The sequence below is a fragment of the Gorilla gorilla genome, chromosome 10 (assembly GCF_029281585.2).
Source record: "Gorilla gorilla gorilla isolate KB3781 chromosome 10, NHGRI_mGorGor1-v2.1_pri, whole genome shotgun sequence".
Taxonomy (NCBI): domain Eukaryota; kingdom Metazoa; phylum Chordata; class Mammalia; order Primates; family Hominidae; genus Gorilla; species Gorilla gorilla.
In genome coordinates this window covers 139,852,610-139,874,400 of record NC_073234.2, presented here as the reverse complement: position 1 = coordinate 139,874,400, position 21,791 = coordinate 139,852,610, and the positions used below count along the sequence as shown (strand labels likewise).

At 57.2% G+C, this 21,791-nt stretch overlaps 1 protein-coding gene across 37 annotated transcripts in view; it reads left to right on the top strand.

Moving 5' to 3' along the window:
* NCOR2 (nuclear receptor corepressor 2) overlaps window positions 1-21,791 on the top strand; it is a 245,481-nt gene that overhangs the window by 147,422 nt on the left and 76,268 nt on the right. For 33 of the 37 annotated variants that reach the window (XM_055358335.2, XM_055358347.2, XM_055358371.2 and 30 more), the window contains 3 exons: window positions 2,016-2,114; window positions 19,286-19,425; window positions 21,152-21,324. In XM_055358335.2, the coding sequence (XP_055214310.1) occupies window positions 2,016-2,114; window positions 19,286-19,425; window positions 21,152-21,324 (412 nt within the window). The remainder of the gene's footprint in view (window positions 1-2,015; window positions 2,115-19,285; window positions 19,426-21,151; window positions 21,325-21,791) is intronic. The other 4 variants (XM_063694486.1, XM_063694478.1, XM_055358336.2 and 1 more) reach the window with 1 other exon arrangement.

The following is a 21,791-nucleotide window of genomic DNA, read 5'->3' as shown; positions in this document are numbered from 1 at the left end:
AGGGACTGGAGGGACCAGCTTTTCTAGGTCCCTCTGAGGGTCACTGACTGCTTTCTGATACCTCTAATGCCAAGCCAGACGTGTGGCCTGCAAGTCCCCATCTTCTTTGGGCAAACCTTTGTGTGGAACTGAGGCCTAAAGCCCACTTTGTGTCAAGCCCAGGCCCGGAGCAGCTCCAGTTGGCCGGTAGACACAAAGTGTCCCCAGAGAATGGTAAAGCCATTGTTTTGCACCCACAAGGCTGGTTGGACTGTGCCTGGAGAGGCTGCAGGTGGGAGAAGGTGGCTGGATGAGGCTGCATGTTGGACGTGGCCCCTGGGCCTTCCCCCAGCATCTTGGGGTCAGAGGAGAAAGGCTGCTGTCCGTGTGTCTTAAGCAGCATTCCCCTGAATCACGTTTCTCAGAGATGGGGACCTGCCCACCCCAGCTTGGTGGACACCCTGCTCGGGCTTCCTGGTTGTAGGAGGGAGGCCAGGAGGATGAGGCACTTATTTTAAAGGACAGCTGTTCCCAGCGCCTGCCCCTCATGAGCTGATAACCGTAGAAGGAGAGAGACCGAGCAGTGTGGGGAAAAATCTCTCCATGCCTGAAAAACCAGTGTGGAGAAACAAGCCCTATAAATAGCCCATCTTCTGAGTGACGACGTCTCCCTCAGGGAGTGGACGGCACGGCGGACTCTAGGTTAGGGCTCCCCAGGATGGAAGCATTTCAGAAATTGGCCATTGAGCAGTCCTCCTTCAGGATGAGGGGATTAGAAATCTTTGTACTGGGGAATAAACTTCATGATGTTTTTTGGCTGAGAGGCAGCCCAGGACGAGGCTTCAGTAGAGCTTCCAGAGGGGTCTGGAGCAGGAGCTGCCAACAGAGAAGCCGGCGGGGACAGTCAGGTCTTGACAGTGAGTGAGGCTGACGTCTGGCTGGGAGCCAGGTGGACCAGCCAGTCTGTGCCCGTCTGCGGGGGCAGCTGCTCTCCGGAGCCGGGCTGCCATTGCTGAGTGCAGGAAGGAGCTCTCCTGAATTGTTAAAGGAGAAGTCGGGCACCCACATCCCCTGAATTGCAAATATTGGCATCTGATTATAAAATGTCTTTCTCGATTGCCATGTTTGTGAGCTGGGTTTAGCCTGGGGCCGCCTGGGAGCCCCCCTGGTGGTCGTACTTGGCAGGAGGCTGCCAGTTGGGGGCTTTCTGTTGAGGGCAGTGAGATTTGAGGCCCAGCTCAGAGGCCTCACAGAATGCCCCTTGGAGGTGGGGTCCTGGCTTGGCACTGGCCAGAGCATTGCAGAAACATTTTACATTGTAAGGGGAACGGCTGTGGGCATTGGCAAGCTGGGCTCCATGCCCGCAAGTGGGGGCATCATGGCGTCACTTTCTGAGGCTGCCCCTTTTACTGGTCCCATTTGGCCGGGGTTCATAGAGGGCTGATTGCTCCGGCTTTCAGACCCAATCTACATGGAAAAGACCAAGGCAGAGAAAAGAAGGAAACCCAGGAAGAGGCGCGTGGGGCGTGGGGCGGTCCCGATGCGCAAGGCTTGGAAGAGGCTATTCAGGACCTCAAATATCAGGGAAGAGAAGGCTGAAGTCAGGGAAAAGAGAACTCGGACCTATGTTTGGGGAAGGCTTTGAGTTTGCCCGGCTGTGGGCTGGAGTCCTTGTTTCCCATAAGGGCTGGGGGTGACATATGGCGACGTCAGTGCTGTCATTAACCATAGCAACAGCGGTGACTGTGATAACAGGAAAGACTTCCATCATGTTTGCTCTGGGCCAGGCCTCGTCCCAAGTACTTTACCTATGTATTAACTGATCTGATCTTTGTGATAATCCTGTGAAGTAGGTACAATTAGCATTCCCATTTTACAGATGAGAAAACTGAGACACAGAGGTTAGGTCATCTGCCTGAGGTCACCCAGCCGGCACGTGGAAGAGGCAGGATATGAGCCCAGGATGTGAGCTCCTGGCTCCTGCCCTGATTGCCTGTGCTGTACCCTGCTCAGTGTCCTCTTTCTCTGTCCCACAGACGGTGGCTGAGTGCGTCCTCTATTACTACCTGACTAAGAAGAATGAGAACTATAAGAGCCTGGTGAGACGGAGCTATCGGCGCCGCGGCAAGAGCCAGGTAAGAGGCAAGGTGGGGGTGACTGTCCTTGCAGGCTCCCTGCATGCTCAGCGGCCACTTGCTTGGTGGCCAGCACCCCGCATGGCTGGCGGTAACTGTCTCCATGAGTTGTTGTTGCTTGGCCACTGGCAGTGTGAGTGCAGGCTCCCCTCTGTGGTAGCAGCAGATGTGCGGAGACCCCCTCTGGGGTGCTCACCCTGCCGGGCTATCTCGAGCCTCCCGTAGTGGCCAGGAAAATAGCTGGGGAGAAACAGCCACAGGCCTCCTCAGCCGGTAAAATCCCAGACTCCTGACTGGGTGACCTGTGATCTCTGTGCGTAAAAAGGCTACATTCCAAAAGTAAGAGCTTCCCAGGATGACTTGGGGTAGTTCACAAACTTCACGTTTAAAATGTTAATGGTTGTGTGTGTTTATCTTAATGCATACTTGAAAGAAAAAATAGCCAGTACTTCAGCTCGCCGTTTTTTCAGACGCCGTTGCTTGGGATGAGACTAAAAGATTATTTACACTACAGCAGGGGCTGGCAGACTGGGACTCTGGGGCTAATCCGGCCCACCATCTGTTCTTGTGAATAAAGTTTTATTGGAACACAGCCATACCTGTTTGTTTACATATTACCATGGCAGCGTCCTTGCTGCTCTGGTGGAGTTGCATGGTTGTGACCGAAAGTGTATGGCATACAGGGTCTCAAATGTTTACTAGCTGGCCCTTCATAGAAAAAGTTTGCTTTTTCCTCCGAGTTAGAGGAAAAGGAGTTGGTTTGAAAAAATATCCAGTAAATAATGGTAGAGATGAGAGGCTCAGTGGCACACCTTTGAAAGGGGGATCCTGGGCGCTCGGTGTTTGGGAGAATTTGTTTTGCATCCGGGCTCTTGAAGCATCGTCTCAGAGCAGATGCTGGGAGCACCACACAGAGGAGGCGGGTGGAGGCACTGGGCACTCTGGCGGCTGCTGGATTGGAGTCAGTCGAGGCATTTCCTTCCTGGGGGCCTCAGTGGCTGGTGGTGGGGGGCCGGGTGAGAGTGACAAAGGCCAAGAATAGCACAAGCCGCGTGGAGCATCCTTGCAAACTGGGGGTGGATTCTGGAAGCACTACCATGCCTGGTATCCCAGTGAAGTTTTCGTAGGCAGGAGTGGCGTGCCTCAAAGGGACTGGAGGGACCAGCTTTTCTAGGTCCCTCTGAGGGTCACTGACTGCTTTCTGACACCCCTAATGCCAAGCCAGACATGTGGCCTACAAGTCCCCATCTTCTTTGGACAAACCTTTGTGTGGACCTGAGGCCTAAAGCCCACTTTGTGTCAAGCCCAGGCCCGGAGCAGCTCCAGTTGGCCGGTAGACACAAAGTGTCCCCAGAGAATGGTAAAGCCATTGTTTTGCACCCACAAGGCTGGTTGGACTGTGCCTGGAGAGGCTGCAGGTGGGAGAAGGTGGCTGGTACTCCCTATAGTGGCACCCTCTAGCCCTCCCCAGAGCTGCCCGCCTTCCCTTTCCCAGGCTGCCAGAGGTCGAGACTCATAAGGTGTTGAGACCAGCCATCACGGGTTGGGGGCGGGGTCCCAGTGTCTGCCGTGAAACAGCCACTTTCCTATAGCCTAACAAAACTCCCATGAGGGAAACGAGGCTGTTGTCAGGAGCATGAGCCACCCCTCGCCGCATTCCGAACGTCCAGCCACGATGCCTGGGGCTGAACTCGGTCCTTATCCGCAGGGATCATGGAAGGGTGGCTGCGTTTGTGGAGAGGGTTTTCTTGTCTAGTTTTCTGTAGCCAGAGTTGACCAGTCTGCTTGCCCTTCTAACAGATGTGTAAAACCAAGGCCGAGTGGCACAGAGCATGTATTCCAAAGACGTAGCTATGTTTTATTTTTGGTTTTTTGGGATTTGTTTTTTTTTTTTTTTTTTGAGATGGAGTTTCACACCGTCGCCCAGGCCAGAGTGCAGTGGCGCGATCCCAGCTCACTGCAACCTCTGCCTCCTGGGTTAGAGTGATTCTCATGCCTCAGCCTCCCAAGTAGGCAGCATTACAGGTGCGTGCCACTGCATCCTGCTAATTTTTTGTATTTATAATAGAGACAGGGTTTCACTATGTTGCCCAGGCTGGTCTCGAACTCCTGACCTAGATGATCCACCTGCCTTGGCCTCCCAAAGTGCTGGGATTACAGGCATGAGCCACTGTGCCCAGCCGCTACAGTGTTTTTGAAATTGAAGTGCATTCAGGAATTTTCTAGACTGAGAGGCAAAAAGGTAAGTGCCAGGCAGGGAGTATATAGATGCTGAGGTATGAGAGGCAGCAGGGAGCGGTGGGGATTGTGACAAAGGAAGGGTGGCTAACGGCCTCAGGAGGTATTTGGAAAACATCATCAGGTGTCTGTTGGGCACCTACTGTATGCTCATTCTCTTGCTGGCCTTCCCAGTTCCCCTCCCACGACCTGTGTGGGGGCATTGAGGCTGGGCTTGTGGTGGGAGCCCTTCCTGGTAGCTGGGCTGGGGGCTCTGAAGAGCAGAGGCCCATCCCCTCCACCTGTGTGAGAGCCACATTTGCACAGAGGGAGGTGAGGAGACCATGGTAATTTAAGAAGGGTGGGGGGTGTCGGTGCCCGGCATATCCTGTTGTAGAGGCCTGGCCTGTACTGTGGTAGAGTGAGTGTCCAGTGGAGTGAGTGTCCGGCCTGCTCTGCGTGGAGTGAGTGTCCGGCCTGCTCTGCGTGGAGTGAGTGTCCGGCCTGCTCTGCGTGGAGTGAGTGTCCGGCCTGCTCTGCGTGGAGTGAGTGTCCGGCCTGCTCTGCGTGGAGTGAGTGTCCGGCCTGCTCTCCGTGGAGTGAGTGTCTGGCCTGCTCTCCGTGGAGTGAGTGTCCGGCCTGCTCTCCGTGGAGTGACTGTCCGGCTTGCTCTCAGGAGTGAGTGTCCGGCTTGCTCTGGGCGGAGCGAATGTCCAGCTTGCTGACTCATCCGTTGATTGAGCATTTATTGTGTGTAGGACATGGGGAGCTTCATGCTGGTTGTTCAGAGCCATTGTAAACAGGTGGCTTCAAGACAGTGCCGCGGGGTCTCCCTGTGCCGCGGGGTCTCCCCGTGCGGCAGGTCTCCCCGTGCCGCGGGTCTCCCCGTGCCGCGGGGACTCCCTGTGCCGCGGGTCTATCTGTGCCGCGGGGACTCCCTGGGAGGTGGCATTGGTGGCACATCCTTGAAGACTCCGTAGAATAAAGGGCCCCAAAGATGAGGTTGAGGAGCAGCCCCACAGGCGGACAGGGATGGGGCCCTCAAGTGCAAAGGCAGGGAGCATGAGAGACAGCGCGTGTCTTCAGGAACAGCAGGGGGCCTGAGTCTTTGGATTCGTGGGGGTCCCGGTACCTCCCAGGGCCTTAAAGGAACAAAGAAAGGGAGATTATGTGACCCTCTTTCTTTTGCTCACTTTTGATGGGTAAATAGAGATTTTTTTTTTTACCCTGTGAAAAATAGAAGTGCAAACTCGATAAATAACAGCTCACATTTGACTTCCGTGTCTGGGGAGGGAGTAGGGAGTGGTGAGGCCTGTGGCTCACTACAGAGCTTGGGCCCCGTCTCAGCTCCAGTCGACGCTTGGCCAGTGGCCCTGAATTGCCAGGTGTTCTGATCTTTGATGATGAGCTGGAAATCTAGTTTTATGTGAAACTGCCTGATTTTAAATCTTAGGTCACATTTTTTAAAAAGGGAAAAAACAACTCAACACTGTATATGCCACACAACTCTTACTTGCTGTTGAAATCACCCCCAGCCCCAAGTAGAAGACCTCTGGGTTAGACTACAGTGAGACCAGGGGAGGAGGGCATTAGATGTCTGGGGCCAGGCTGGGGCAACCGGGGAAGCCCTAGAATGTTCCATAGCAGGGAGGAAACATGCCCCTCTTTACACTGGAGATGTCCTGGTTTAGCCATGGTATCTGTGGTGCGTGGGAGTTGGTGGGGCTTTGCTGGTGAGTTTTTATCCCCTGCTGAAGCTGCCGTTCCAGGCAGGGGCTCCCAGGATGGGGAAATGATGCTTGTCTGCTCTGCCTCTCTCAGAAAGATGGCAGGAAGCAAGCCGGGCAGGAGGTCCCTGTGTGTCTCCAGGGCTCGCCCCTTCCTCGGATCAGCTGCGTTTGCTAAGGAGGTGGTGGCGTGGCCTGGGCCCTGCCAGGGAGGGAGATTTATACTCATATCCTGGAACAGCTTCTGTGCCAGGTAGATCCACTGCCCTGCCACCCCTCACAGGCCTGGTTCACAACCACGGGGTAAACAAGGGTTCTCAAGTGCTCACTCTGGGGCTGAGAGTCCTCTCTGCCCCATGGCAGCAAGGAAAATCAGCGGCAGCCTCAGGCTCAGCCTGTCTTGTTAAGTGGAGATGCAGTGACTGCCGCCAGCTGAGCGTCTCTGTCTGTGGCTGGATTTGTGGAGCTACTGACACTGCTGATCAGTCTGCCCCAGGTGAGGGCACGGCAGGCCTGGGGTGGGCCCAGCACAGCTGCTTGGAAGGCTGCGGTGATGGACGGGAGGTGCAGGCAGTGGTGGTCTCTGAGTGCGCCAAGGCTGTGAGCACACAGAACCTGTAGCTCCTTAAGGAGGGTGGGGAGGTGAACTGAGACCACTCCCCACCCACTACCCCGCTGCCTCAGCATGGCTGGCACCTGCAGGCTGGGACAGGCGTCTGGGACTCTCGGTGACTGTGGGCTGGGGAGCCACTGCCCTGTGCTCGAGGCAATGCAGGCACCCAGGGTACCTCTGTGGGCCGGTTCTTCTTTCTGACCTATCCTGGCAGCTCAGGCCTTGTGATCAGCTGGGAATCCCCGGCCATGGAGCACAGGAGCCCCTGCCCAGCCCCACTCCCCTCACAGCTGCCCCAGGACACTTGTCCATGCTTCTCTCTCCCTCATAGGTTTCTGAGTGAGCAGACACAGCCCCTTCCCCCTACCGTGACACGGGCCCCCTCCCCAGGCACCACGGGAAGATGGAGAACCCGGGTCTTCCCAGCCAGTGAGCCCACGCACCCTCAGGGGTAGGGTGCCCACTGCCAGGGGATGCTGTCTGCCTCTTCCCCGATGTCGTCTAGTGGGAGGGAGCTCAAGCTCCCTTCTCCGTGGTGTTTCCCTGGAGGGCAGCAGGTCGGGTTCTCCCTGCCTTCCTGGGCCCTCTAGTTTTAGAAGAAGACTTAGGTTATCTCAGCCAATATGCATTGGACCCCTTGATGGCTGGTGGGGGATGGGACCTGGGAGTCCAGTGAGACATGGGAGCCTTGTCAAAATTCCAGGGGCACCTGGCCCTGCTGTGTGATGGGGATGGGTGCTGCTGGCCGCTGTGGTGGCGATGGCGATGATGGTGATGATGACGGCGACAGTGATGGTGCCGGCCAACAGTCATGCAGCACTATCGCCACACTGTGATGATTTCAACCTCACTAGTGTTGGGGAGAGGTGTGTAATTATCCCCACTGGCCAGATGAGACAGAGGCACAGGGAGGTGAGGAAGCTTCCAAGGAGCCTGCTGAGTGGCAGACTGAGGGTTCTAGCCTGGCACATGCAGCCCGGGGAGTCGGAGGGAGGCCCAGCCGTCCCCTCGGCAGCACACTGGCCATAAAGCCAGCCTTCTGGAAGCCAGCCCTGATCCGCCAGGTAGGACAGGCCTCTCCTGTGGTCTGTGCAGGAGCCCTGCGAGGGCAGGCGGCAGAGGGGCTCATGATGAGGCTCCATGTCAGTGGGGAGTCAGATGCTGGATGCAGGGACCCCAGGTGAGCCAGGCTGGATCTGTGCTGTGGAGACACCCTCTGATATGGGGTGGGTGGGAGTCCTGGGGTGGGAGGGGGCTCAGTACCCCCTGCCACCACCTGTGTCTCTTCCCCTGCCATGTGTCCTGTCCCTCAGCTCCTGGGGACAGCAGCTGGCCACTGTCTCTTTCTCTCTCAGTGCCTCCACCGTTACCATATATGTCTCTGGGGAGTTGCTGAGGGCTCTTCCTCATCTCCCTCTCTCCCGCCTTGTCTCTCCTCTCCATCTCTGTCTCCCGCTCTGCGTCTCTTGCGCTCTCTCAGCACCCCCACTCCCAGTGCACAGCCCCTCTCTCCTGGGTGGCTGTGGAGGCTGCTGTGGGTGGCCGCAGAGAGGCTGTGGTGCTTGTGGACCTGGCGCGGTGCCCGTGGCTCCAGGCCACATCTCTGCTGAAGACAGCCACGAGTGGCCGCTCTCATGTCACCAGGACAGATGCCGCTCGCAGGGGCCTTCCTGCCTCGTGTCCCCAAGCTTGCTCACCCCACAGACCCCCCAAGAGGTGCCCATCGGATGCACAGTATATGCATGTTCATCCGGGGGCATTTATTCAGTGCCTACTGTATGCCAGGGTTGTCAGACTCTACCTTCAGATGCGAATCCGACCTTAATCCTTCCGAAAACAGGGTAAAGGGATCAGCCGCGCCCGGCCCATCTCAACACCCCAGACTGCCCCGATTCCACGCTGCAGAGGTGGACACAGGGTGGGACTTCCGAGGTGTCGGGGAGTGGGCACGACCGCCCCTCCCAGGGTCAACAGCGCCCACGTGCCTCCTGTGGGTTTCCCGAGTTGGGGGGTGCATGGCCCAGGACCAAGGACATGGGTGCCCCTCCTTTCGCCATTTGTCAAGGTGGGATTGAAATGGAGGCTGTGGTGGGATCCCGAGGGAGGGGAAGCCTGTGGGCTGGGGGTGAGAAGTGACTCCAGGGACACTGGACCATGCACTTTCCCCGACAGTGAGGCTTCCGACTTCCTCAGACACCACTGACCACGCCGGGATGGCTGTAGCCAGCATCCTGGGGCTGTGCCCTCCTGGAGTTCCCCCCGTCCGAGGCCAAGGTCTGCTTTGTGAGGGGACGTGTCCCAGTCTGAGTCCTCAGATGTGAGTGCATGTCGGAATCACCGGAAGGGTTGGGGAAACCCAGTCACTGGGCCGCACCCCTCACCCCACAATAAGGCCGAGATCCAAGACTCTGCATTTCCAAGGAGCTCCCAGGCGTTGGTCTAGGACGCTGCTGAGAACCTCGGTGCTGGGGGTCAGCCCCTGAGCAGGGAGCAGGGTGGCTGAAGGGGTTGTTAAGCCCGAGGTGGGCTACCCCACAGCCCAGACCACCCATGGGAGTACACTCAAGCTGGAACGGCCCTTCCCAGGTGTTTGGGGTGGGCAACGGCCTCCCTGGCCAGGGCCCAACTTGGATGAGGCAGCTCTGAGCTGAGTTATTGTCAGCGGGCCTGACAGCCGATGGCAGCCAGCCCCTTCCAGAAGGGAGGTCTGGCCAGTCCAGCCCAGGAGGCAGCCTGTGCATCTGCATGTTTGCAAAGCCACGCTTCATAGATGCTGTGGCCACCCGAATGCTTAACCACAGCCCAGCAGCAAAACGCCAGTGCCACCGTGTCATCTCAAGGACACTTGCCCTGTCTGAAGCGCTTGGACCAGGCCTGGACCTGTGCCGGCCCTTCTCCGCCCTGTCACCCCCACACCATGTGCCCTGTACCAAAGCAGTTTGTGTGTCATTTCGATGGTTGCGTTTCTGAAACTTGGATGGTTATAAAGTGGAATATAAAAGTCCTTGATTAAAAGTGCTGGCCTTGGGACGTCTCTGGACTCAGACCCGCGCTGTGTGCGGCCGCCTTCACTCTGGCCCACCTTGGCATCCATGGCACTGGTGCTTAGCCTTGTGGCCGGCTGGAGGCGAGGGATGTGCGTGGCTGTTTAGAGTGGTGGGATTGCCTTCTTGTTTAATGGAGGGTGCCATCCTCTTTCTGGAAGCTTCTCTGTGTTCTGACATGGGGATGCAGGCCCGGGCATAGGCTTTTGGAATGCTAGCCCCTCCACACCCACCCCCATGAGACCCCACACGCCTGAGCTTTGGCAAGGGAGGGCCGAGCCCCCACCTCCCGGAACCTGGCCCCTGAGATGGGCCGTGAGTGGCTTTTGAGCCTGGAGGCTGGGTTGAGGCCCGAGCATCCTCTCCTGGGCTCCGAGCCCCATCGCCACCACCCTGAGGTGAATCATGGACTGTGGGGCGGCGCGGGGAACAGCTCAGGCGCTGGCACAGTGGTTTATAGTCCATGATTCATTGATGGAAGGGCCGCGTTATCCTAGTGAATTGCAAAACCAGAGCCCAGGAATGCTGGGGCCTGACTGCAGACCATGGGGGAGCGAGGATGTGAGGCTGGCTAGGCCAGGTGGCAGGGCCCGGCCCCTGGTAGCCAATATGGCCTTCCTGCAGCGATGGGGGTTCATGTGGCCAAGGGGGCCTCTCTTTCTGCAGAGATGGGACACTGACACGGGAACAGCCCGTCCTGGGCTCCAGTCATCCGGCCTGGGTCCAAGAAGGAAGCCCAGGGAGGCCGAGGCTCCGCCCCTGACTGCTGCCGTCCACTCTCCACTATTCCCCGTCTCTGTCCCTCTGGGTCTGCTCTGCCCAAGCCCCTGGCTCTGAATCTCCTGCATTTTTCTAGGTTTCTCTCTCTGTCTCTCTCTCTCTCTCTGTGTGTGTGTGTGTGTACGCGCGCACACGGGTGGCTACGTCTGTTTCTCTTCCCATGTCTTCCTCCCTCTTTCTCTCTATTTCTCTGTGTCCTCATCTCTGTGTCCACGTCTCGTCTGTTTCTCTGCGTGTGCTTTCCCGTCTCTCTCTCTTTCCCCCATCTAAGTCTTTTAACTCTGTCTCTAGCTCTCTCTCTCTCTCCCCTTCTCTCTCTCCCCCATCTCTTCTTTTCCTCCTCCCCTGCCCCCTCCCCTCCTCACCCTGTCCCTGGGTCTCTCCTCTCACCCTTCCTCCTCCAGGTCTCTGCTCCTCCCCCACCTTTCTCCCTTTCTCTCTCCTTTTCTCTCTCCTCCCTCCCACTACGGCCCCCTGTCCCCTGCCTCCTCCGTCTCTCCTCTCCCAGCTCTTTGTGGAGGGACTGGTGACCTTGTTCCTCTTGCTGTGGGACTCGGACAGCTTGCACAGGGAACAGTATGACCGGGAAGGCTGTTCCAGGGCAGGAGCAGCCAGGCTTGGTCCCTGGGGAGGGGCAGCCGCTGTGCGGTGGGTGTTGGTATTCAGGGCTAGCTGCCTGCCCTAGGTGCTGAAGTCACTTGATGGTGGGGACCGGTGGTAGGGCAGGCCAGATCACCCCAGGCTGTGTTTCAGCTCCCAGGCCGAGGGCTTGTATCTTGTTTCAAACCTGCTGCCTGCTTGGGGCTGGGCCAGGATGGGCCCACAGCCTTCCGGTGGTGCCGACTTTCCCAGGCCTGCCAGAGGAGGTGGCTGGGTCCTCTCCACTCAGGGCCAGCTGGGCTGGGCAGGATTGGGTGCAGTTTTAGGGTTGAAGTGAGCAGATGTCTCTGGTTTCCTGCCCAGCTTTGTGCTAGGTGGGGAGACAGTTGGGGGCTCCCCACGTCCTGCAGTCAGGGATGTTGCTCCCAGGGAAGGCAGCTGGTGGGTGGGCCGGAGCCCAGGGATGGAGCAGACCGGGCTGCAGGTTGAGGAAAAGACCAACATGGCCTTTGCATGGGCCAGGATGCAGTGCAGGGGCGATCGCATCAGAGAGGCAGAAGGAGGTGGAAAATGTGAGCGCTCCCCAGGCAGCAGATCGGTCAGGATCGAGGAGGCCCGGGGGGCATCTCAAGCTGGGCTGCTGGAGTCAGGAAGTAGTTCCCAGAACAGCAGCCTTGGTGTCTGTGGCAGCTGGAGGCACTGAGGGAGGGGCCCTGGCAGGCTCACAGGTGGCAGGTTGTCCCTGGGAGATGGGTGGTGTTTGAGTCTGTTCTGCAGGGATGTCATTCTAGGCGATTCCCTCGTGGACAAGACAAACAAGGTCACCCCGGTGCGGTGGCTCATGCCTGTAATCCCAGCACTTTGGGAGGCTGAGGTAGGTGGATCGCTTGAGCCTAGGAGTTCAAGACCAGCCAGGGCAACATGGTGAGACCCCATCTCTACAAAAAAATTAAAAAATTAGCTGGGTGAGGTGGCTTGCTGCTGTGGTCCCAGCTTCTTGGGAGGCTGAGGTGGAAGCACTGCTTGAGCCCAGAAGGTGGAGGCTGCAGTGAGCTGTGATCATGCCACTGTGCACTTCAGCCTGGGCAACAGAGCAAGACCCTGCCTCCAAAAAAAAGGGCAAACAAGGTCCCTGGAGCTGACACCCATGGGGGACTTGGACCATGCCCAAGTCAATCAGCATGGCAATTTGAGAGAGTGTTGAAGGGCAAACATGTAAGCCAGGGTCAGGAGGCCACTGCTGGGCAGGAGGGCAGCTTTTATAGGGAGCTGGCCCCAAGGCTTCTCTGAGGAGGTGTCCCTTGGGCTCAGACCTGAGTGATAAGAAGGGACTGGCCAGGCAGAAGTCAGGGGAGCACCCCAGGCCGTGGGCACAGCACGTGCAAAGGCCCTGAAGCAGGAACATGCAGGCCATCTTCCAGGAGACAGGTGGTGGGCATGGGGAGAGCTGCCCTGAGGGAGGCGGGCAGGGGCCAGGAATCCTGGCCTCAGAGCAGGAACAGGGACTGTGGATTTGATGCCGAGTTGCGGGACGGGATCTGAATTAGGATTTACAACAGAGCCTCGGCTGGCACAGCACACATCTGTACAGGCGGAACAGGCTTCCATGTGCATGTTAAATGTTGCTCACGTTCTGTCGACACGCATTTTTCTGCTGTAGAGTGCTGGTAAATGTTTAACAACCAGCTTTCTGTAGGGGGAAGCTGCGTTTGTAGCACGTGCCAGTTGCCATGGTGTAAATAAATCCTCTCACCGTGCCCAGTGCCACGTGACAACGTGCTGCCGCTGACTTGGAACTGGGGAAAGATGCCCCTAGCACCAGGCTGTCTTATCCTGTCCTCATCCTGTGCATGGAGTTGGCGGAAGTCACCTCCACCGCATGGATGACTTCGTAGCTCCATGTAGCCAGATGATCAGGAAGCAGTGCCCTTGGAGTGCTTGTAACCTTTGTTTTCTTTCTTTAAAAAAAATTTATTATTTTTTTAGAGATGGGGTCTCGCTCTGTCACCCAGGCTAGAGTGCAGCGGTGCAGTTGAAGCTCACTGCAGCCTTGATCTCCCAGGTTTAAGCTTTCCTCCCACCTTAGCCTCCTGAGTAGCTGGGACTACAGGGATGCACCACCTAATTAAAATTAGCACCACCAGCTAATTTGTAGTGACAGGGTCCCACTATGTTGCCCAGGCTGGTCTGAACTCCGAGCCCTAGACGATCCTCCTGCCTGGCCCTCCCAAAGCACTGAGATTACAAGTGTGAGTTACCTTGCCAGGCCATAATTTCTTTAATTGTAAGGTTAAGTGTTTCCATTTTTAATAATGGCCATGAGCTGGTAGCCACTGGCTCCAGCACGCCTTGGTATATCTTTTTTTTTTTTTTTTTGAGACAGAGTCTCACTCTGTCACCTAGGCTGCAGTGCAGTGGCGCGATCTTGGCTCATTGCCAGCTCCGCCTCCCAGGTTCACACCATTCTCCTGCCTCAGCCTCCCGAGTAGCTGGGACTACAGGCACCCACCACCAAGCCCAGCTAATTGTTTGTATTTTTAGTAGAGATGGGGTTTCACCGTGTTAGCCAGGATGGTCTCGATTTCCTGACCTCATGATCCGCCCGCCTCGGCCTCCCAGAGTGCTGGGATTACAGGCGTGAGCCACCGCGCCCAGCCACGCCTTGGTATATCTTATAAAAAGACAACCCTTAAACGCACTGAGATGGCCTCCCCCGACTGCATTTTCCCCAGCAAGGACAGGAGACTGAATCTGAGGGACAGAGAGCAGGTGTTAGGGAAGAGCTGCCAGCAACAGGGAACCCTGTTCTGCCTCGGCTCTGACCCCTGGCCCCACTTTCCACACCAACCCCAGGCTCCTGGAATCCCCATCCCTACACTGCCAGGAGGTGGAAGGTGTCATGAGGATGCGCCCTCCCAGGGGCACCTGGCACGTGGTAGATGCTCAGTGAAGTGTTTGTTGAATGAGTGCATGAGATTGAGCCACAGACGGTGTTGCTGGGTTTTGGAAAGTTCTCCTGACACATTTGTAAGGACTTAGCATCTGAGAATAAAATCTCATCAACCCCTACGTGGGTGGTCGCAGCACCTTCTCACTGGACTGTCTTCTCTCATTCCCGGAATCCACCGTCTTCCTTCCCGCGCCCTGCTACTGGATTGCTCTTTAACATGGGGTGGGTCATGTGACTCCCCGCCACCCCTGCACCTTTTGAGAAAGGTCCCCGGGGGCTCCCACCGCCCTCAGAATGCCTCCTGTATTTCTGAGCATGGGTGTTAGCCCTGGCCAGGCCCTCCAGCCATGCCCCAAAGTGCCACTTGGTAGGCACAGGGGCCATTTTCCCATTGCCATGCCTCAGAGGCCTCCTGCTCTGCCAAAGCCTCTTCCCTCGCCCTGCATGTATGTCAGCACGCCTTGCTGCTTCATCTGCACCATGAATGTGCCTTTTGAATGTGTCCTCGTCACCGGCGCCTCCATCTGGCCTGTCTTTGTCAACCTAAATACAAGCTCCATACAGTTGGGGGCCACATCTTTCAGTGGCTGGTATGCCCCTTGGGGGTTCAGGTTATGCTGGCAGAAGGAAAGAATCAGGCAATGGCATCATTTGGTTTAAATGGGCATAGGGAGGAGGCTGTGAACCCCCAGCCCAGGGCGGAGGTAGGGCACCTGGCTGTAGGACCTTCTAGGAAATGCTGTGTGACCTTGGATGAGTTACTTAAACTCTCTCTGTGTCTTTGCATTCTCATCCATAAAACTGGGATGATACCAGTTGTTGGGAAGATTCAAGTAACAGGTAGGAAGTGATTAGGAGAAGAAGGCCTCATCAAATGTGCTCAGCGAGCGTTTGCTGTTTTTAATTAAGATATTTTTCTGCATAGCCCCCAGTCTGGGGCTTCTGCACAGGCCCAGTCATGCACTGCTTGTCTGGCAGGCTGAGGGTTATGGGTTCAGTGTCCAGATCTGGGGGCAGGTGTCTCTTGGGGCTTTGGGCCAGTGGCTCCGGCTAACCATAGATCCAGTAGGGTTTGTCACAGAGTTGTACTGTGGTTTGGGGGGATGTTTCTGACCATGCACAGGGCACAAACCCACTGTCAGCCTGACCAGTGGCACATCTGAAAGGCAGAGGTAGCCCTCCACCACGAGGGCGGGGTCCTTTGAGATAGTGGATCTGGCTTCTAGTTCTTTCTGATTCTCCTTTCAGGCCCCTCACGTTGAGGGAATGGTGCCCACAGGCGTTTTCTGCTGCACAGAGTCCTTTATGTGCCTTGTGAGACAAGGATTCTTGAAGGCCTCGCTCCTCAGTGGGATCTGAGGCCAGTCGTGGCAGCTTCTCCTGGCGCAGGTTAGAAATGCAGAGTCCCAGGCCCCACCCCAGACCAACTGAGTGGGAATTGGCAGGGGATGTGTGTGCACCTGCAGGTGTGGGTAACACTGGCCTGGAGCAGAGTACTCTAACGAAAGCCCACAGGCCAAATCCGGCCCACCACCTGCTTTTGTAAATAAAGTTTTATTGGCACACAGCCGTGCCCTTTTGTTGATATAAGCGCTGCTTTCACAAGACAGTGGCAGAGTTGAGAAGGGGGCTGACAGAGACGGCATACTTATCCTCTGGCCCTTACAGAAAACGTCTGCCAGTCCCTGGTAAAGCACTGGTTCTCAAATCTGGCTGGCCATCGGGATAACCTGGAATTTAACATACGAACGCCTGGGTCTCCGCCCAGAGATTTGGATGTCATTGGTGTGGGGTGCGGCCTGGCCATCAGGACTTCGCAGGGCTCCCCACGAGATCTGAGTGTGCAGCCAATGTCATGGGACCTTGAGAACCATGTCCCCCAGTGGCCCGGGAAGCCCAGCAGGTGCAGTTCTGCCGCTCTATGGACAGGCCCAAGACCCAGCAGCCCAGTCTTGCCAGTGTTGGCTGCTGCACTTGCTGCCCTAAAACATAGAAGGCTTTGGGGGCTGAGCCGGCTGCCAGGTCCCCCCAGCTCCTCAGGGGGAGTTGTGAGCTGGGACCTCCCTCTCCCTGCATAATCTCCCAGCAGTGAGTATGAGCGGCCCTCAGTCAGTCCCTCGGCCTCCCAGGTGGCCACTGCGAGACCCTGCAGATGTTCATCTTTAAGGCTGCCAGGGTCTGTCCCACTGGAAAGCGTATTTTAAGGCCAGGGCTGCTCTGCTATTCCTCCTTTTCATCTTCCCCCACCAGACTCACTCAGCGTGGGCTGCAGGGATGCCTCTCCCACAGGAGATGTTGAGGCCACAGGAAGTGAGGAGCCTGTGCACAGGGCCCTAGGCCTTGGCTGCAGGGTGGCCCAGAAGGTGCTGTGCTAGTGGGTGTTGCTGCACGCACTCCAACCAGAGGGTGAGGGTGGAAGGCACCCCTGCCCTGGGGGCTTGTTAACATGTCAGGGAAGAGGAGGCGGCAGGGCTTGGTGCCAGGATTGCACTCGGTGCCTCAGTTTCCTGTTCTGTAAGATGGACAGGTGGGTGGGTAGGGGAGACCATGTGGGACGGAGCCAGGCACGTGGTGCCATGAGCGATCGAATATGGAGACATGGGGGCTGACGTTCCAGGAGAGAGGGGCTTGTAGAGTCTGGAGTGGGAGGCAGGTAGGGATAGGTAGATGGGGCGGGCTGGCAAGTCTGCAGAATACAAACTGTAGATCCTGGCCTGGGGTTGGCTGAGACTCTCAGCGCGGGCTTTGGGGGCAGCAGGGCCCCATCCGCCACACTCTGGGCTGTCAGCCTTTGCTCTGAGACCTCGAAGCTTTGCCTCTCTGAGCCTGTTTCCTCCTCTGCAGAATGTGACCAGTGATCACTGTCCTGTTTCTGAGGCTGGGATAGTGTTTGCAAAGCACTTGGCATGGTGCAGGGGTGGGTGACCCCCCCCCCCCCCCCGTGACGTCCCTCCAGGTCACTGTTGCTCATGGCGTTTTCATCTCCATCAGGACTTCAGAGGGGCCAGGAGCTGGCCCATAGAAAATGGACAGCACAGTGCTGGGCACATAGTCAGCTCTCGGGGATCTGTGGGGATTTTCTCCTCTGTACCAGCCTCTTCCTCCTCGGGGCTTTTCTGAGGAGTTGGAGGAGAGCTGCGGTGGGGAAGGCTCATAGCTCAGGGCCTGGCCCAGATGCATCCCTCTCCTGACTGGCCCCTGCCTGCGGCCTGATGGGTGTGGAGCTGCATTTACTGGCCATGCCGGGGCAGACATTAGTCTGATTCGTTGGTCCATGGGTGAGGCCCCAGGGGGTCACGGAGCCCCCACCAGCCTAGGTGCAGGGGCTGATGGGCAGATGCTCTGGGAAGGAGGCTCTGTGGTTGCTGCTCCCATCGGGAGGGACGCCACAGCCCAGGTGGGGACTTCTTGGCACAGACGTAGCTGAATGTGGTCTCAGGAGACACCAAGCCCATGTGATTCAAAAGCCCCGGCCCTGCCCAGACTCTGGCCCTGGGCTGTTGCCAGGGACATCTGACCCAAGGAGACGGCATCCATGCCGGGCAGCCTAGGGGCCAGGGCTCTCTCCCCAGCCAGCCACATCACTCCTCCCTCCCCGGGTCCCTACCTCTGCCCACATCGGGCAAATGTGGACAGAAAGGACACTGTGTAGGAACAAGCCAAAAAAACCTCCCTGCCCCAGCTTCCACCTCCAAAAGAGGCTTCACCTGCCGGCTGTTTAAAGGTTACGTTTGAGGGTTCGAGGTCAGGAGAGGGAGAACAGGTTGGTTCCAGGATGCCGAGCACCTGTTGGGGAATCAGCAGCAACCTGGGGTCCGGGGGGTCTGTTCCAGGTTGGGCAACTCTGCCCCTTCCTGGCTCCTCTTACAGAACATGGTGGCAAGGGATTCCTGGGGAAAAGAGGCAGATGCAGGCCCGAGGCTCTGCCCTGGACCCAGCAGCAGCCTCAGGGAGCCCACGGTTGCCTGCAGCAGTCAGACACTTGCTCTGTTTTTCTGCCACATCCTAAATGAAAAGAGGCTGGAGAGAGCGTTGTGTGCAGGTCAGGCACCTGTTCCTGGTAGGAAGGAAAGGCAAGAGAAGGGAGTCTCTATCACCTCCCCGATCCCTTCTCTTCCATCTGCTTGGAGTTCTTGCTCCCTGGTTTGAAACATTGCCGTGACTGTGCCCCTGGTACACATTAAAAGGCTTTGGGGTTTATTTTTATTTCGCTTGGCTCAGAGGGATGGAAAGATGGTCTGGTTTGGCAGCTGCCTGCAGGGAGGACCTTGGGGTGTCCAAGAAAATCAGTGTGTGCTTTAAAAGAAATCAGGCGGGATGACAGGAAATCGGGATGCGGTGCCAGGAGGAGCTCACACTCCCTCCTCTATCTCGGTGAGGGGAGGGGCGGTGGGCCCAGAGTGGCTGGGACAGGTGGGGGAGGCAGACGACAGGAAGAGGCCCAAGTAAGGAGGCTGGCTTGGCTCCCAGCCTCTCTGATCTGCTCTGTAAAATGGGCTTGTTCTGTCCCCCTGGGGTGCCGGCATGCGAGGGAGACCAGGCCCAGGCAGCAGAGCAGCCACCTCCACGCAGGCCTGGGGCCTTCCTGGGCTCTGGGGAATCAGGGGCATCCCCCCACCTCCCCGTTTTACAGACTCGGAGACCGAGGCTTAGAGAGGTGGCCTGAGCTCTGTTGGGGGCAGGGCAGGGCTGGGGCATCAGGGGTGTGTCCCCAGCTTCCCAGATGCTCAGGCACCCCTGCCGAGGCTCACCAGGGCACCTCTCTCGACCCAGATCACATCTGCCCCTCTTAAATATCCGGGCCAGATGCGGATGTAAGCATGGTGAGGATTCTGTCATTTCAACCTCCCAGCCCTCAGCTGAGGCACGGGCATGCTGAATACCCCCACTGTCAAGGCGAAGGAGTTGGCACAGAGAGGTTAAGACCCTCATCCAAGCTCACACAGCCACTGTGTGGAAAGGGCAGGAATTGAAGCCAGCACTTCTGACACCAATGCTTCCTGCCCCTCACCCCGACTCTGCCTCCCCAGGCCCCTAGGGCGGCAGGACCCCAGGCCGTGCCTCTCCCCATCTCATGCCAATGGGGCCTGGCTTCCCGGTTGTTTATGACCTCTTCTGGGTGGACTCCACGGGTTTTCCTCCTCCTCCCCCAGCTCAGGCTGAGCCCAGGTGCAGAGATTCACCTGTTCACGGTTTTCTTCCCTCCCCACTCCCCTCTGCCCTCCCCCGGGGTCTGACAGCAGCAGCAACAGCAGCAGCAGCAGCAGCAGCCCATGCCCCGCAGCAGCCAGGAGGAGAAAGATGAGAAAGAGAAGGAAAAGGAGGCGGAGAAGGAGGAGGAGAAGCCGGAGGTGGAGAACGACAAGGAAGACCTCCTCAAGTAAGGCAGCCCTTACTTGTCCCCTGCAGGGCCCGGCCGCTGACCCAACCCGGGTGGCACACGGGTCTGGGGGACCCTTTGTAGAGACGGGTGGGGTGCCCACCAATTGCCTGTGAGCAGGGGGGAGGGCTTTCTGCTCGTTTGCCCCTGACAGCCCCCCTTCCGAAAGCCCACCCATCGCCCTACTCCTCCTCCCAGGCTCCCCCCTCTCCTCCGCCCTTGCTTTCTTTCTCCAACCCTCTGGAGACTTTAGAGACTGATAGCTCATTTGAGCTCCACTCCTGAGCTAATAAATCCAGGCAATGACTTTGGAACTCTCTGCCTCCCCGCCTCCTCCCGCTCTTTCCTCCTGAGGCGCCAGGAGGGGGGAAAGGGGGATCAGAGGCCCTCCTGGAAGGACTAGGTGTGCAGGCGGCTGCTGTCACCTTTAGAATCATTGATGGCAGTGTGAGTTCTTGCAGATCAAGGCACAGCCTCGCCGCGGGGGCCGTGACAGCCTCCTGTGCCTGCCAGGGGCTGCAGGAGTACAGCCAGCTGGAGAAAGGGGGGCGGCACGACTTAGCGCCAGGTACCTGTAATGGGCTCAGGAATTTGGCTTCAGAGAACATCTGGCTTCCTCACCCTGTCTCCCAGACGCTTCCAGCAAGGGCCTTTCAGGAAGATGAATGGGAAGGCAGAGGTGATCAATCTGAGCCTCCCGCAGTAAAACTCTCCCCAGTCACTTCTGCGAGAGCCCCAGCTCGGGTATCGAGGTTGTGAGCACCCCCACACACCTCAGCTAGGCCTGCAGGCTAGGCCTGCATAAAACCAGCAAGAGAGTTTCCTCCTGCCAATGCCTAAGATGCCTGGCCCTTGATAATACTGAAGGCCAATGTATTGCCTCTTATAGAGCCCCTCTGGAAATAGCTTCTCTGTGGCGAATAAAATGGCCCTATAAATTGCTGCCAGCTCACACCCCCATTTAGTTCACCAAATAGTCTTGCAGACAGTATCTCTCTATTTGGTGCATAAAATGGTCTTGCAGATAACCACCAGCCCAGAAGAAAGTAGCCTTGCAGGAAAGCTCCCAGTACCTCCCATTTGGGGAATAAAATAGCCAGCCAATGAACTACCTGTCCACGTGGCCTTATTGGTGAATTAAGTTGATAGCCCAGGTTACACCCCCATCCATTTTTTTTTGTTTTTTTTTTGAGACAGGGTCTTGTTCTGTCACCCAGGCTGGAGTGCAGTGGCATAATCATGGCTCACTGCAGCCTCGACCTCCCAGGCTCAAGAGATCCCCCTACCTTAGCTTCCCAAGTAGCTGGGAGCATCAGCATATGCCACCATGCCTGGCTAATTTTCTGATCTTTTTCTTTTGTAGAGATGGGGTCTTGCTGTGTTGCCCAGGCTGGCCTTAAACTCCTGGGCTCAAGCAGTCCTCCAACTTCGGCCTCCCAAAGTGCTGAGATTACAGGTGTGACCCAGCACACCTGGCCGCAACTCCCTTTTGAGAAATAGCATGGTGTTGTCCTGCCAGCTGTACTCCCACTTCTGGTGAATGTGGAGCCCCTGCAGACTGCCCCTGGCCACCCTCACCTCAGCCCTCTCCCCCTCTTTCCTAGCGTCCGATTAGTGCCACGGCTGGCAGCCAGTGCAAATCCAGCTAAAGAAACGGTCTCCTCCAGTGGCTGTTTGATTTCCCGGCTCGGGTGAAACCATCCTATCTCCCCTCTCTGGCCTATAGGGAGAAGACAGACGACACCTCAGGGGAGGACAACGACGAGAAGGAGGCTGTGGCCTCCAAAGGCCGCAAAACTGCCAACAGCCAGGGAAGACGCAAAGGCCGCATCACCCGCTCAATGGCTAATGAGGCCAACAGCGAGGAGGCCATCACCCCCCAGCAGAGCGCCGAGCTGGGTGAGCCGGGGGCCAGGGATGCGGGTGGGGAAGGGGCTGGAGACACGGCGGGTTGCGCTCATATGAAAGTTTCGTGCAATTTGAGTTAATTGGCAACAGCCAAGGGGTTGGTGTAAGTCATGGTTGGAGTCAAATCCCAGCACTACCTACTGGATGTGCTGTGTGGCCCAGCATGAATTCCTGAACCTCTCTGTGCCTCAGGGTCCTCATGTTCTCAGTGGGAGGAATCGGTGGTTACCTCTAACGTGGGGGGACAGTTGTAGTCACTTGCTATGTGAGAAGCACCTAGAACAGTGCCTGGGGTGTAGGAAGAGCTCAGTGGCTTCAACCACAGTGATTTCAGAGCAGGGAGATGTCACATAAAATTTCCAGTGACCAGTTCTGGATTTTTTGGTTGTCGTTTTTAAAACAGAAGATCTGGCCACGCTTGGCCCAGGTTCCCACGAGGTGGCGGTTGTTGGGAGCCG